The sequence below is a fragment of the Branchiostoma floridae genome, unplaced genomic scaffold, assembly GCF_000003815.2.
Source record: "Branchiostoma floridae strain S238N-H82 unplaced genomic scaffold, Bfl_VNyyK Sc7u5tJ_1501, whole genome shotgun sequence".
Taxonomy (NCBI): Eukaryota; Metazoa; Chordata; class Leptocardii; order Amphioxiformes; family Branchiostomatidae; genus Branchiostoma; species Branchiostoma floridae.
Genome location: NW_023365734.1, coordinates 167,043 through 181,484, shown reverse-complemented (window position 1 = coordinate 181,484; position 14,442 = coordinate 167,043). Strand labels below are relative to the sequence as shown.

The following is a 14,442-nucleotide window of genomic DNA, read 5'->3' as shown; positions in this document are numbered from 1 at the left end:
ACACGCATGTAATGTAAGGCCTAATACGTATATTCAATCAGGAATGCAGACTGAAGACTTCCTAATAGTCCTTGTTGACATTCTTTAAGCGTCATTTTCTATCCCCTCCAGATGGAGCGTTGCCCCCCGATATCGCGCTGACCGAGTGTACGGTAGAGATCCCGTCCCAGCCCTGCACACCTCAACACTGCGGGAAACATGTAGTACACATGTCTGCCGTCACCGACTTCGTGGCCGACGGGAAACGGAAGAGCGTCATTCTGACCCAGGAAGTGAAAAGTGAAGACCAGAACTGGCTGATGTATGACCCGGAAAATATTGAGGTATGGGGCAGCTTTATAAGATACTAGAATCTGTGGTTGTGTAAAACTGATGCATCAACCTCCCCTTATGTTCCTTAAGGTATACTTAGTTGTGTGAGACGTCTTTAACCTTCCCGTGACCTTGTGTTCCTTAAGGTAGTTGTGGAAGACGTGCTTAACCTTCCCGTGACCTTGTGTTCCTTAAGGTAGTTGTGGAAGACGTCCCCACGGCGCGCTGCTACTCCTTCACGGATCCACACGTCATCACCATGGACGGCACGTACGTCATTGGTCACGTGATCACATTCTAAATCTGTATCGTACAATATGTACTGCAATACTAGTATTTTATACCGATTCTCTTTGAATCAATTTTGGCGAAAACCTGTTTGAATTTACATGTCTTCCTTGTAGCTTAACCTTAAGAAATATCTCACCTTGTCTTTCTTGAAATGTTTCTTAAACAACAAACCGGTATTCCTTCCAGAATGTACGACTCCTACAAAGCTGGCACCTTCATCATGTACAAAAGTACCTCTAGAGATTTCGAGGTAAGTTTTTCCTCCCAATTAATTTTTTCCTAGTTAGTTTATGAAAAACTGGGCTAAACGTGAGACTAGTCGACTGTAATCGTAACAGATTCAGAATTACAACTGAATTTGTTTGATATAGATCTACTTGCATTACGACATTAGATACGCAAATATACAGATGAAAAAGTTGAGACGTAATAGAAATTTGATTTCCTGTAACTTAAGTCAAAGAAGAAGTCTAAATTTCACACATATAGAACAGTGTTCAGTCTGTACTATTAGCTGCTGTAAATTTGAATATAGGATAGATTTGACTTCCTGAATCCCCCGATGACGTCACAGGTCCACGGGCGTGCGTGGAACTGCGGCAGCCCCTTCCGGCCGGTCGCCTGTCACTGCGGCTTCGTGGCGCGGGAAAATGCTGACGTCATTTCCGTCGACATGTGCGACGGCAACCCCGGAGAGACTACTGCGCAGGTGCGGGTGAAGAGCGAACTTCCGCTGGCGCCAGGCGTGGAGATTACCGAGATGTATGATGGGAAGAGAGTTGTGGTAAGTAATTTGTGAGTGAAACATACCATTCACAAATCAGTAGGAAGAGGCAGTAACTCAAAGTTGTATCTCAACACTTGACATAACGTTTGTTATACAAGTACACTATGATGCAAAGCTAAGACTTTACAAAATGTCAGTTGTAACAGTCAGAAACATGTTGCGACGAGTGAGTGAAGAAGATCCCTCAATCAACTCCTGAATTGTTCAATATGGACTGGTGTAATATTGACGACTTTTTTGTTCATTTACCGAATATGATTCTGAATTCAATGTATCATTGTAAACAACGATGTTATGTCAAAAAGATTCCTGACCTCCTCCCCCTGAACTCTTGAAAACGACCAAGGCTGTAGAGTTATTTTCAAGGTTGAATAAAGGTTAAAAGAATCTATATATGTAGATGTTGGAATGTGTGTTCTCTCAGGTGTTCTTCCCATCTGGTGCGTTCGTGCGCGCTGACATCGCAGGTTGGGGCATGTCGCTCACGCTTCAGGCGCCCGGCCGGGACTTCAACAGCACGCGCGGGCTCTGCGGTACGTTCGACGGCAACGACAAGAACGACTTTCACGACAGTCAGGGCCGACTTATGGCAGTGTCGCAAAACTTCGGCCAGGTCATCGAGTTCGTGGAGCAATGGAGGTACGTTTTTAAAGTAACGAAATGGACTTCTTTTTGAATGATTTCAATGTACACGAAGTTTTAATTTCGTCGTTTTGCCTTTGAAGTATCCAGCCATACTGTCCTGGAGAATGATGAAGTCTATTCCTTGAAACTTAGACAAAATAAGTGAAGTTTTAGCAAGATATCTTTAAGTTTGTAGTAAGCTTGTATGAAGTATCAAAATGTACAAAACTGTATAGTGTTACACTAAAAACATCATCGCTCTCGCTGATGATACGGTTTACTGTGCACCAAGTATAAAGACATAATGTAGGGATTCTAACGTTCAAAATGGTTTATCAAAGTTAGATAAATAGTATCAAGTTGCAAAATCAAGATGTAAAATATCTTTTGTTCTTTCATCTTTATCAGACTCCCAGTCGGCATGAGCATGTTCGACAAGCTGCCGGAACCACGTGACTACCCTCCACTCCAGTCTTTCTGCGCCTGCGCGGACACGTCAGACGACACCTCCCAGCCGGACGGGTTCGGCGACATCTTAAGCCTCATCAACCGGCTGCCTGACCCCGGGTCAAAGTGCAACCCCGTCATGCAGACTTGTCCCGAGGAGAAATGCGACCGACGGGATCACGTTCGTAAAGCCACCGTGATCAATTCTCCCAACCTGACAGCCAACTATAGCAACAAGATATCTCCTAGAAATCCAACCTCTCCTAGGGAGAGAACAGATTTTGATCAGTATGCACTTCTAGGAGGTGAACATACCCTTAATGAGAGACCTCATTCCAGTCAAGGTCACATGACAAAGAATCACACAAGTGGTGCACATATAAGTAAAAACACAGACTTTTTGTCTGTCTTGAATGAGGAAGATTTGCTTGTACCAGCCGAAGTCGATGAGAAAAATCCAGCGTTGAACGAACATGGCGTTCCAATACCCAGCATTCTCCGCGACTTCAGGAGACGTCATCGTCACAGTGGGCATGCGCGAGCGGGAAACACAAATCCACTTCAATCACACACAGCTGGAAGACGCCACAAGCGTCAAGATATCAACGAATTCTTCCCTTTCGAAGGAAATGAGATCGACTTTGAGTCCGGATCATACTTCTTTCCAGGGGATTTCATTCTGACGGATCTTTCCCCGGTCATTCCAAGATGGCCGACAACCAGCGGAAAGACTGATGGAGAGGTTCGAAAAATTTGCATATCAAACCTTCTGAACGCAACCGTCGGGGAGGTTTGCGGGGACGTCCTTGGCAACAAGGTCAACAACATCATCGAAATTTGCATAAAGGACGTTCTGCTGACTGACGACACTTCCTGGGCTCGTGACGCACTTCCGCTACTGGAAGCGCAGTGCGAGGAGGCCGCGTTACGTGACGTGTCACTCTGGGAAAAAGACGAACAGGGCGTTCTCGTTCCCAACAGGAAGATCACGAGGTTCCTGAACTGCCCGAACTCCTGCAGTGGCCACGGCGCATGCACGGATGACGGCTGTTTGTGTGACGCAGGATTCACGTCGTACGACTGCAGCGTCTCTCAAAGTAAGGAGTTTTTCGACATTCTTCTGTCGTGGTATCTGTCCTTGGTGCTGAACATCCGTTAATCGTGCATTCCAAACGTATCGACCAGTTTTAGATCCACACTTTATTCATATCGACCACAAACACCAAGTTAATGCCATATTTCGCTCATTCCGACGCTCCCTATTGCTACCTTATATACCTTACTTACCTGCATCCTACAATGAGGAAGTTGTCTGAGCTCCAAAATGTCCATCGTCGCAAAGATACAAAATATGCTTATCATTTACAGGAGAGAAATGCCTGACAGCTGATGTATTATCCATTATTGACATTTAAACAGCAAATGATCCAAAGAGGAAGCAAAGCAAAACGGAAGTGTCGTTTTCGGTGTGTGTTTTTTTTTGGTCTTGCTTTTTGGCGTGTGTCCGCAGTAATTTTTATTAATTGGTCTTCAACCGTTTCAGACGAGGCTCCACAGGTGTTCGGCCTGGAGCAGAACGGGCTGTGCGACATCCGCATGGCCCCGTGCACGCGGGTAGGCGCGCTGGGGAGGGGCTTCCGGAACCAGCCGGGCATGGGCTGTCTGGTGGCGCCGGTAACGGTAGGGGGCGCTTTTCCCATATCTGGTGTCTTTTTTCAGCTTTGAGAACTTTTTTTGCGGTAAGAGAGTGTTTTCATATCAAATCGCTATCATTTATATGTAATCTAGACTGTCCATATGCACTGAATGAAGAGACTCTTGTTACACAGCCACAGCTTTATTTTCACCGACAGTGACATATATTGCTGCAGTACAGAGTTGACCAGTCAGAATTGCCCTGAAGAAGGTGACAAACGGTCGTCGGTGAAAATAAAGCTTTGTTTGTGTGACAAGGGTCTCTTTGTTTAGTGACATACCAACCCGATGAAACTATTCACGGATGTCCATGTGCACTATCTGTAGAGTTTTTCGATGTGGTACCTGTCCCTGGTGCTGAAAGTTTACTAATTGTGCTTTCTGAACTTTCTGACTGGTTTTAGACAAAAAAGTCATGATCATTGACCACTATCAAATGACTGCCATACTTGACTAAATCTGACTTTCTTGACTAATGCCAAGTGTTGACGTACCTACTATTTTTAATTAAAGAAGACGCGGAATATGTCTCCAAGTAGGGAGAACAGACTTGGGCAAATCTAAATCCTACTATCCACAATCTTAGCAATATCAGACGAATTGTATGTCAATGAAGGTTATTCACCCAGGTGATAAGATGCGTCAGATGGTTTTATTTGTCTTTTTCCATACCACAGTATTCTGAAGGATCATGGAGGCTGAGTGGGGCCGCCATCTTTACCCAGGCAACTTTCGTCAACTTCCGGTCCGTGTCCTGCGAAATCCCAGCATCCCCTGTGACTGTTTCCGGCGGACGCAGCGAGACATCAGGCTGGCAGATAAAGGTTCCAAACTTTTTTGTTTCATAATTTCCAAAGAAAGGCATTTCGGTTCACGAATAAACGATTGAAACAAGTAATTTACCCATGTTCTTAAGATTGTAGCGCGAAAGTGCATATTCGACTGACAGAAGCAGTGGCAAAAGCAGCAGACTGACAGCCCCAAAGCACTGGGATAGACAGGACCGGAATGCCAGCCCAAGACCATCAGGGGGAAATAATCACCAGTGCTGGGTATCCGGATCCCGGGTTTAATGCTATGTGGAAAAAAAACAAGAATTTTAGATACACTCTTTGCGAGTATAACTCAACAGAGATGATCTTAGACAATACCCCCACAGCTTATGTGCCACCATACGTTTTGCAGGTGTCTAACGACGGCTCAACCTTTAGCGAGGCCGCCCTGTTCGTGACGTATGACTCGGTGTGCCAGGACTGTGACCAGTCCATCCCCGGACTCTGCAAGATTAAGGTAAAGAGGCGAAGTCGCTGATGCGTTTTTAGATACGCCTCAGGTGCCAGGCATAACTTAGAGCTGCGATTGTTCATTGGTTCGGCTGTTCAGTACGCTTAGACAGGGCTGTCCAACTAGCATGTGGCTAGTACAAAGGGCTTGCCCTGCAAACAGAGACAATGACGGTACAAATGGCCATAGAATTTTACATGGAGATAGGATAAAAGACCGACTTTAACTAAAACTCAGTTAAAGATGCAATTGATTTGAAAATATTCTAAAAAGATCCGCGAATCCATTCCCTGTGGAATTATGTTTGGCTACAAGATGTGGGACTGGTCTTTGCACATAGCCATGGACATACGAAAGACGCTAGTTTGTTTGTACATACCGTTATAGCTATTAAAACAAGTTTGTTAGATGTCGCAATAATGATCTTTTTCTGTTCACATCATGTTTTTATGTATCACGGTGCTTACATACACGTAAACGCTGTTTCAGAACAACACCTGTATCATCAACGGGCGTTGCTATGGCAGCAGGGAACCCCGCCCTGGTAACAAGTGTGAGCAGTGCCTGCCGCATAAAAGCACAGAGAACTGGTCTGTCAGAGAAGGTAGGGACACTTTCACCATTACTTTTTTGTTCCTTTATCATCACTTCTTCCATCACTGCTTGCCAAGAATATGATGGAAAGACCGATGTAAGAGATTCAGCCGGTGAGAGACGGTAGGGACATTTTTGCAAAGTATTTCTTCTCGTTGTTTCCTTAATTCTCCCATCTTTCAAACGACAGGCTTCAGACGCATGGAAAATGGACGCAGCTATTGCTCAACTAGAATTCTGTTTTTTTTTTACATATTTTTGTGCCTTTCTTCTTAGCGTATCTCATGTTTAATGCTGTGTAATGATTTTTGCAGGAAACCTACCACCAGTGTTACAAGTCCCAGTGGAAGTCGCTTCTTTCGTCGGAGAGGACTTCGTTTACGAGCTAAAGGCCGTTGACCCAGAAGGGTCACAGATCCTGTTCTCACTTCTCACGAGAAACGACGAGATCATGCTGACTCCTGTCGGCCTGCTGATGCTGAAACCGGAAAGAGCGCTGAAACAACCTGTGGAGTTCACCATAACGGACGAGTGCAACTCTATCAGTAGATTTGAGATTACGGTGAGACATATATTTCTCTAATTTACCATTCAAGTACTTTTTGCTTCATACCATTGAAGAGGTTCATCAGTCACCTATGAATACAGTTAATGGAAAGTCCACGCAAGTCTCGGACCTAGTCTCGTGCTCTCGCGAGACTAAGTCACTCCGTGAACAAGATGCAGTGATCAGACATTGAAAGTTTGGACGTATATGTTTAGGCCTTTCAAATTGTCACTGTTTGAAGAATATTTTATTAACTTTTTGTGTCATAGTTTCGACCCATTCATTCGAAAAAAGTTCAAACGATTTTTCTATTTCTCTTACAGGTAGATGTCAAGCCTTGTGAATGTGAAAATGGAGGAAGTTGCGTCACTGACATCAAGTACCCCGCCGGAAGTGGCATGTACATGTGCGTGTGTCCGCCTGGTTACCAAGGAGAGCGTTGCCAAGACAACGTGGACCACTGCAATCCGAACCCCTGTCTCCATGGCGACTGTGTAAACACTAAGGGTGGCTTTGCTTGTGACTGTGAAAGAGGATACACAGGTATGTAGTTGATCTGAAAGCTAATTTTTTTCAGTTTTGAACAACTGTAATGCTCGTAGAATGCTCATCTGTTATTGGCTGGTTCTTGTCAGGTGACCGTTGTGACGAAGACATCGACGAATGTGCCGAGAAACCCTGCTATCCCGGCGTGCAGTGCGTGGACCTGGTCGGCTCCTTTTCCTGTGGGAAGTGCCCGGTGGGCATGATGGGAACGGGTATCCAATGTACAGGTAATCAAAACACGTGTCATTATATTGTGGACTTTATCTTGTAATTTGAGTCTCTCTTAACTTCAACTGAGTCCAACTGTGAAATTCAATTATTATTTAGTTATGATAAAATAGAGTAGAGTTCAAAAGTGATAATTTTGTACTGTATTAACGGTTTACGGAATCACGTTTTGATTGAAAAGTGACCAATATTTTACAAACAATTTTATGCAAAATAGAATGCTTACAGACAAGCTTTCCATCAGTTCTCTAATCCTTCTCAAGCTGAACCCTAAGACTATGTCACATGACGTGAAGTATGACGTCAGCAACTGGTCAAAGATGCCAGGAAGTGATGAAGAATATTTGTGTTCTTCCTCAGACATAAACAGCTGCGCCAGCGGACCGTGCTTCGCAGGTGTAGCCTGCCACGACAAGCGCGCACCTCAGACTGGCTACACCTGCGGCAGCTGCCCACCTGGTTTCCATGGCGACGGCGTCACGTGCGAGTACACCCCGGTACAGGAACACAGAATAGGTGCGTGCGTCATGTTACACACATCGCTGTCCCTACGGTTTGTCATGCCTTTTTTTACAGAATCCTACCTTTAATGTGGTGGTAAGATATTTCACCTTATCTCTGAATTATTCTATCTGTATTTCTCAGTCGCCTACATTTGGCTTCAGATTGGCTGGAAAGAAATGTGTTGTACAGTCAGCATTTTCCTTTAAACCATGCCAGATGGGGTCAGAAAGCTTAGTGCAAATATTGCAAAGTACAGCTGCAGCTGCATGCTGGGATATCTTGGACCTACTTGTGAACAGGGTAGAAGTTTCAATTTCTTGAAATAATCAGTACATCTCATAGGCAAATTCAGAGATACGTTTGACTGTTTTATAAGCTTTTACTATCGTGTTCTCACCTTTTTGTTTGACCTCAGGGCTCCCGGTAGTACTAGCCCCAGTGGTTCAAGCCGGCGCATGCGCATCCAACCCATGTTTTCCCGGCGCGCAATGCGAGCCCCTGCCGGACGGCTACATCTGCGGGCAGTGTCCGGAGGGCTACACTGGGAACGGGAAGGAGTGCTTCGGTAAGGCACACTGGGAACGGGAAGGAGTGCTTCGGTAAGCACACTGGGAAAGGGAAAGCTTCAGTGCGTCAGTTTACCGGTGTGACAGCGATCTCGCCCCCCGGGGGCGAAATCACTAGCGATCTCGCCCCCCCGGGGCGAAATCACTAGCGATCTCGCCCTCCCCGGCCAGTGATCTCGCCCCCCTACCTCGCCCCCCTTTAGCGATTTCGCCCCCCCCAAAAAAAAAACGGGTTTACATGACATTTTAGAAGTTGATCGGTATAAATCACAAAATGCAGTTTCAGAATGATATAAGTACACGAGTTTGACACATAACTCCATTCATAGTATCAATATTAACGTAATTATATGGTAATAAGATAGTTGAACTTGTTTCAGACAAGGAGGGTTGGGTCTCTTGTATTCCCATTATTGCATATACCTGAGTCTTGACATAACATGTATTTCATTGTATTCACCTGTCCTCAAGCAACCTATATATCTCCAATATGAAGTCTCTACCATGAAGTGACCACAAAAGAACTATGTAATGACTTTATTAATTATGCAAATATTAGGTATTAATTAGAATAACGCACATTTTGGTATATGCACCTGGCCAAGGGATATCTTCACCTCCAACATTTTTTCTAGTATTTAGGAACTGATGCATTTACCCGTGTTTCTTAAGACTGGTACTTTACCAGTGTTTGTGTAGCATTTAGCGACAGCTATATCAACTTGCGCGTAGATAGTATTTATAATGAGAAACTATTATTCACGTGTGTCTTTGTTAGTGCTTTGGAAATGTTTCCAGCACAAGAAAGGAAACACTGTGACGAATTGAAAACATATAGCTGACATATTCCGTACCATAGACGGTGTTGATTTATACGTTCGCAATAGCACTGTTTGTATGCCACCTCAGCTGCAAAAATTGTCTTTTTCATTTCAATGTCATGTTTGCACCGAACAATATAGTATCGACTTTCGATGTATGACATCTTACGGTACGGTAATAAGGTGCCATATAGGTACCAGGTAACACACCATATACGTTACTCCCCAGGTGCAGTATAGTACCAGGTAGCGCACCTGTAATATGTAGTAACCAGCTGCTCTTGGGGGGGGGGGGGGCGAAAACGCTAAAGGGGGGCGAAAACGCTAGTGATCTCGCCCCCCGGGGGGGCGAGATCGCCGGGGGGGCGAAATCGCTGTCACACCGGTACAAAATAACCAAAATCGTATTACTATTGTTATCATTGTGAGTATTGGTCGTTTTCACTGTTTACAATGAGTATGTAAGTGCTAACCTTTTGTACTTCTTGCAGCCATGTGTGATTGGCCGTGCATGCGCAACATGGTGTGCGTGGGTCTGAACACCTGTGCATGCCGGGAAGGTTACTCCGGGTACCAGTGTCGCCAGGCCGTCTGCAAACCCGACTGCAAAAATAGGGGGCGCTGCGTCAAGCCGAACGTCTGCAGCTGCATGCCGGGATACCTCGGACCCACCTGTGAACAGGGTATGTCCGCCATCTTTGATAGATCCTAATTTTTGATGAAAATCTTCATTAAAATGTCTACATTGACATTTTCCTTGTTATTTCAGCAAATGTATTGCATATTATCATAACCATATCATTTGACAATTTGACGATTCCAGCGGAATGCGTGCCTCCTTGCGACCATGGTGGGAAGTGCATCGCCAGGAACGTGTGCTCCTGTCCCTATGGTTACGTCGGACCGCGATGCGAAACGAGTAAGTCCCTGCCTGCTACCGCTATTTTTTCGTAGTATTGAAAGGGACCCTAATTTTAGATCTGTCAGGGGTCCTAAGTCCGACAGTGTCCTATGTTCGACAGGGATCCGAAGTCCGACAGTATCCTATGTCCGACAGGGGTCCTAAGTTCGACAGTTTACTATGTCCGACACAGTTCGACAGGGATACGAAGTCCATCATCCCTCCCATCGGCTTCAAAACACCCAGTAACTCCAAATAAGCATTAGATAGGATCTTGTATTGCGTAAGGTGTTTAGTCCTATATCCAATCTACCTGAACAGGTAATTAAGCAGTTCCGATGTTTCGTTCTTTTTTCAGTGCTGTGCCGTCACAACTGCCAGAACGGCGGCGTGTGCGTCGCACCTGACGTCTGCAAGTGTCCGGCTGGCTTCGTCGGACTCACCTGTGAGACAGGTGAGTACATTCCAATGCCCCTTAGGCCACACGAACTTGACCTTGTGAATGAAGTCAAAATGCAAAGGAGATATTGCATCTGATGATGTGGCAATGTAGACAAATTGTCATTGGCGAAAGACAGTAGATGCTGTCAGTCTGAGACGTCTGATCGTTTCAAATTTTGTCCTGTTACCTTTTGAGGTTGCTTATTTCTTTACCGAATTTTACGACATATTATTGCTGTGTTCTCTTTCTTTACAACTTACGATGTCGTGTCAGATTTTACAGTTGTTTTAAGAGCTAATGGCTTATTCTCTCCGATCCCAGCCGACTGTACCCCGGCCTGCCGTAACGGTGGCGTGTGCACCCGGCCCGGACTGTGTGCCTGTCCGCCTGGGTTCTTCGGGAGGAGATGCGAGAGAGGTGGGCTTCCCTCAATATTGACAATAATGTTTTGCCTGTTTGTTCTTACTATTCGGTCATCGAAAGTTTCTCTGTTGTTCTTTCGTACAAAATCTTTGAAATCGTTGATGTGAGTTTAAGAACTGTTGTTGGATTAAGATACACGTAATACCATATTTTGCAGGTGTATGCAGACCAAAGTGCCAGAACGGCGGAGACTGCATGCGCAGAAACATGTGCCACTGTAAACCGGGCTACACAGGGAGTCGCTGTCAATTCAGTACGTGCCTTTTCCGTTCATCATCTTGTTGCTAAATGAAACATAGATTCTACTTTTACATGCACTATAGTACTATATTTGGAGTTTGAAGACAAAAAGATTAATCAACTTAGAACTGAGGGCGATCGAAACAAGCAAAAGTCACTTTTCTTACTGTTCCTTGTTTCACAATTGCAATCAGGCTCTAGCTGACATCCGCAGGCCGAATAGCTATCTTGCTAAAATATGAAAAAGTTACACTCTTTATTGAACAGAGGGTAATAATAGATACAAGACGCTGCAGAGAAAACCCATTAAACGGCAGTGGTATACAGTATGTAGCTAGCGGCAAACAGTGGTATACATTAACAAGGAATGAAAATTATATGGATACGTTAAAAGGGAAATGGTGTCTACACTAAGCTATCTGCAGGATTCGACTTCTTTTCCTTATGCAGTGAGAGATGAACTGTCCAACATTTTCATAGATAAACTGGTTGGACGATCTTCTTCTTTCCTTTGTATCTTTTCCTCTATTGTTTCCCTCCGTCCATATCCCGCAGGTATCTGCGAGCCGCGGTGTCAGAACGGCGGGAAGTGCGTGAAGGCGAACAGGTGTTCCTGTAAGTCCGGCTTTACGGGGAGGAGATGTGAGAAAGGTGAGAAACACTCATCTTAAGATCCTGCTCTAGAACAGAACCAACTTCCTTAATTTTAGGCTACTGTAAATGCATTTAAGTTCGCGGGAAGTTAATTTCGCGGTAGCGGGAAAAGCGACTTTTCGCAGTAGCACCATGCACTGTAGTCTCTTACTGCCATGGAAAAATGTTCGCAGTGGTTTTAAGTTCGCGAACATTTAACCACCACGAAAGTTTCTGCATTTACAGTATCTCCAGCGTACTTCAGGTTATTCTCCAAGCAGAGGTTTTGGTCAGAGAGTTGTGACCGGGATTTCTCACGGCTAAGAAACGTCTTCTTGGAGAATAACTTCACGGTAGAATGACCCGCACCGTCTAGCACGTGACGTAGTGGACATGTGACTCAATGTGCCCACGTGACTACTAGTATTTACGTGTGAACTTATTCGTGCCGTTTGTCTCCAGCTATCTGTGTGAACAGATGTCGGAATGGCGGCTCCTGCGTCAAACCCAATGCCTGCGCATGCCCAGCTGGCTTCAAGGGAGCCGTCTGTCAAACAGGTATACCGTGACCTTTGACATTTTGTGTAGAGTGAAAATCATAACTCGTTTAAAGCCATTGCTTTAAGGTAAATGACTTTAAAGTTGAAAGCCAGGGATGAAAAGGCATGGATGGATTTCATGCTAGAAGCAAACACAGTCTCTAATTCTCAAACAGGAGCATAGGGCTAGGCACAGCTACAAGGCATGATAACCAACCTTTGACCTATTACCTTGCTTTGACCTCTTACCTTGAGTACAAGGGCATCGAAAGAAATCATGACTTTGTAACAGGAAATTACAACTATGCCTACGGATATGTATACGGTGTACAAAGAATCATGCCAGTCAGTCTACTTTTCTGTCGACTTTTAGGGGTGATGCATAAAAGTAGATAACTAGGTTTTCAACTGTGCAACTCTTGGCGTTATCTTCCGTTATTCATAAATCTTTATTGACACGACAGCGACTTTCGTAAGGTCTACATGTATAACAACTACTTACAGTTACTGTACAACTAAACACACATATATGGATATCTATAGGTATGAATAAATCAACATATCGGGTCTGGCATGTCATTTACACTATTGGTTCTACGGTATAAACATTCGTGTATATATATATGTTATATGTTTATTTTTTATCTATTCATACATTCATTTATTCATTCCTTTCTTCCCTCCCCAGCGGTGTGTAAGCGGAGATGTCTGTACGGCGGAAGGTGCGTGGGTCCCAACCGGTGCTACTGCCGCCCGGGCAGGGGAGGGCCGTACTGCAACAAACGGGTAGGGGGCGCTGCTAACAACTTTCCTTCTTTTTTTTCTGGTTGAACGGTGTTTTTTGCATGTCATAACTATGTAGCCACTGGATTATGAATGAATTAGCCCTGTGTTGGATTTTGATCAAAATTGTACCGAATATTCTTTAAAACTGAACTTTAAATTTTCTAAAACTGTACCCAAAATTCAACAGTGTTAAACAAAGTTTAGTTAACGTTACATATTTTGCGGTTTTATGATTAACAAGTTAACGTTAGGTGGATGTTGTAGTTTTCTGACAACGGACATATGTAATTGGTGACATTCATAATGGTTATGACCTTGTACTTCACAGATACGCAGATAACGGAATCGTCATCAAGTGGTGACGTCATCATTTTGTACATAAAACATGCAGCAGAAGTAGGACTTTTTCATTCATCATCAGGTTCTGTGGTCACCATGGAAACGGCTCAAAGAGCAGTGACGCGACACACTCCACGATTTTACCTCGAAATGTGCCCGTTTTTAGCTTTATTTAGATAAGTCACAATCTACAATGTTTAAGTGCGGACAAAATGTTACTGTTTTGTTGTTGTTCTTGTTGATGTTGACATGTTCTAGATGTAAACATCCTTGTCTAAGGCTGAGGTACTTATTTACAATTTCGTAATTTAGCATTGAACATTCCAAAACGAAGGTCAACTCAAAGTGACCTTGACCTTACCTTACCTTTTAATGGTCACTTTGCTCGCCAAGATTTCCACCTTTTCCTTTTAAATGTAGGATAAGATTTTAGCATTTAATTGCGTTTGTAATTTTTCTATATCTATGTATTGTAAAGGTTTTTAAAACTATCTGTGCTTCTCTACGTAATTTTGTGTGACGTCAGCGTTTAGTGTGTACCACTCTCCAGGCGAGAGGCAGCTGTGGTGCTCTGGGAACGAGAGCCTCTCGTACCTCACGTAGTCATTATTAGTTCACCATATTGGTTACTGTTTTAGTTTGTTTCATGTGTGAAATCACGATTTTTATGAAAATGCTTCACAATAGATATTTGTCCTGTTTATTACTATGACCATGAAAAATGTCGAATGGAAGGTTTTGATACTTTTTCTGAATGTTGTATGTAAAGGGCGAATGAAAACAGCACTGACACATCCAGGAATTTTTACAGCTTAAACAAAATACAATATGTTGATTTTATCTAGTACCTTCCAGTTGAATCGCTCCTTAAAATTAAGTTAATTTTAATTGTC

At 43.9% G+C, this 14,442-nt stretch overlaps 1 protein-coding gene across 1 annotated transcript in view; it reads left to right on the top strand.

Moving 5' to 3' along the window:
* The window catches only part of LOC118407944 (von Willebrand factor D and EGF domain-containing protein-like), a 129,403-nt gene extending 115,182 nt beyond the window's left edge, over positions 1 to 14,221 (top strand). The window contains exons 8-31 of the mRNA XM_035808517.1: positions 112 to 323; positions 509 to 582; positions 790 to 853; positions 1,178 to 1,387; positions 1,815 to 2,029; positions 2,423 to 3,558; positions 4,005 to 4,141; positions 4,834 to 4,995; positions 5,342 to 5,446; positions 5,930 to 6,044; positions 6,349 to 6,596; positions 6,905 to 7,124; positions 7,217 to 7,354; positions 7,716 to 7,871; positions 8,275 to 8,424; positions 9,738 to 9,929; positions 10,070 to 10,165; positions 10,506 to 10,601; positions 10,911 to 11,006; positions 11,170 to 11,265; positions 11,808 to 11,903; positions 12,348 to 12,443; positions 13,113 to 13,210; positions 13,539 to 14,221. Of these exons, the coding sequence (XP_035664410.1) occupies positions 112 to 323; positions 509 to 582; positions 790 to 853; positions 1,178 to 1,387; positions 1,815 to 2,029; positions 2,423 to 3,558; positions 4,005 to 4,141; positions 4,834 to 4,995; positions 5,342 to 5,446; positions 5,930 to 6,044; positions 6,349 to 6,596; positions 6,905 to 7,124; positions 7,217 to 7,354; positions 7,716 to 7,871; positions 8,275 to 8,424; positions 9,738 to 9,929; positions 10,070 to 10,165; positions 10,506 to 10,601; positions 10,911 to 11,006; positions 11,170 to 11,265; positions 11,808 to 11,903; positions 12,348 to 12,443; positions 13,113 to 13,210; positions 13,539 to 13,550 (4,220 nt within the window). The 3' untranslated portion in view covers positions 13,551 to 14,221. The remainder of the gene's footprint in view (positions 1 to 111; positions 324 to 508; positions 583 to 789; positions 854 to 1,177; positions 1,388 to 1,814; positions 2,030 to 2,422; positions 3,559 to 4,004; positions 4,142 to 4,833; positions 4,996 to 5,341; positions 5,447 to 5,929; positions 6,045 to 6,348; positions 6,597 to 6,904; positions 7,125 to 7,216; positions 7,355 to 7,715; positions 7,872 to 8,274; positions 8,425 to 9,737; positions 9,930 to 10,069; positions 10,166 to 10,505; positions 10,602 to 10,910; positions 11,007 to 11,169; positions 11,266 to 11,807; positions 11,904 to 12,347; positions 12,444 to 13,112; positions 13,211 to 13,538) is intronic.
* The last annotated feature ends 221 nt before the right edge of the window (positions 14,222 to 14,442 follow it).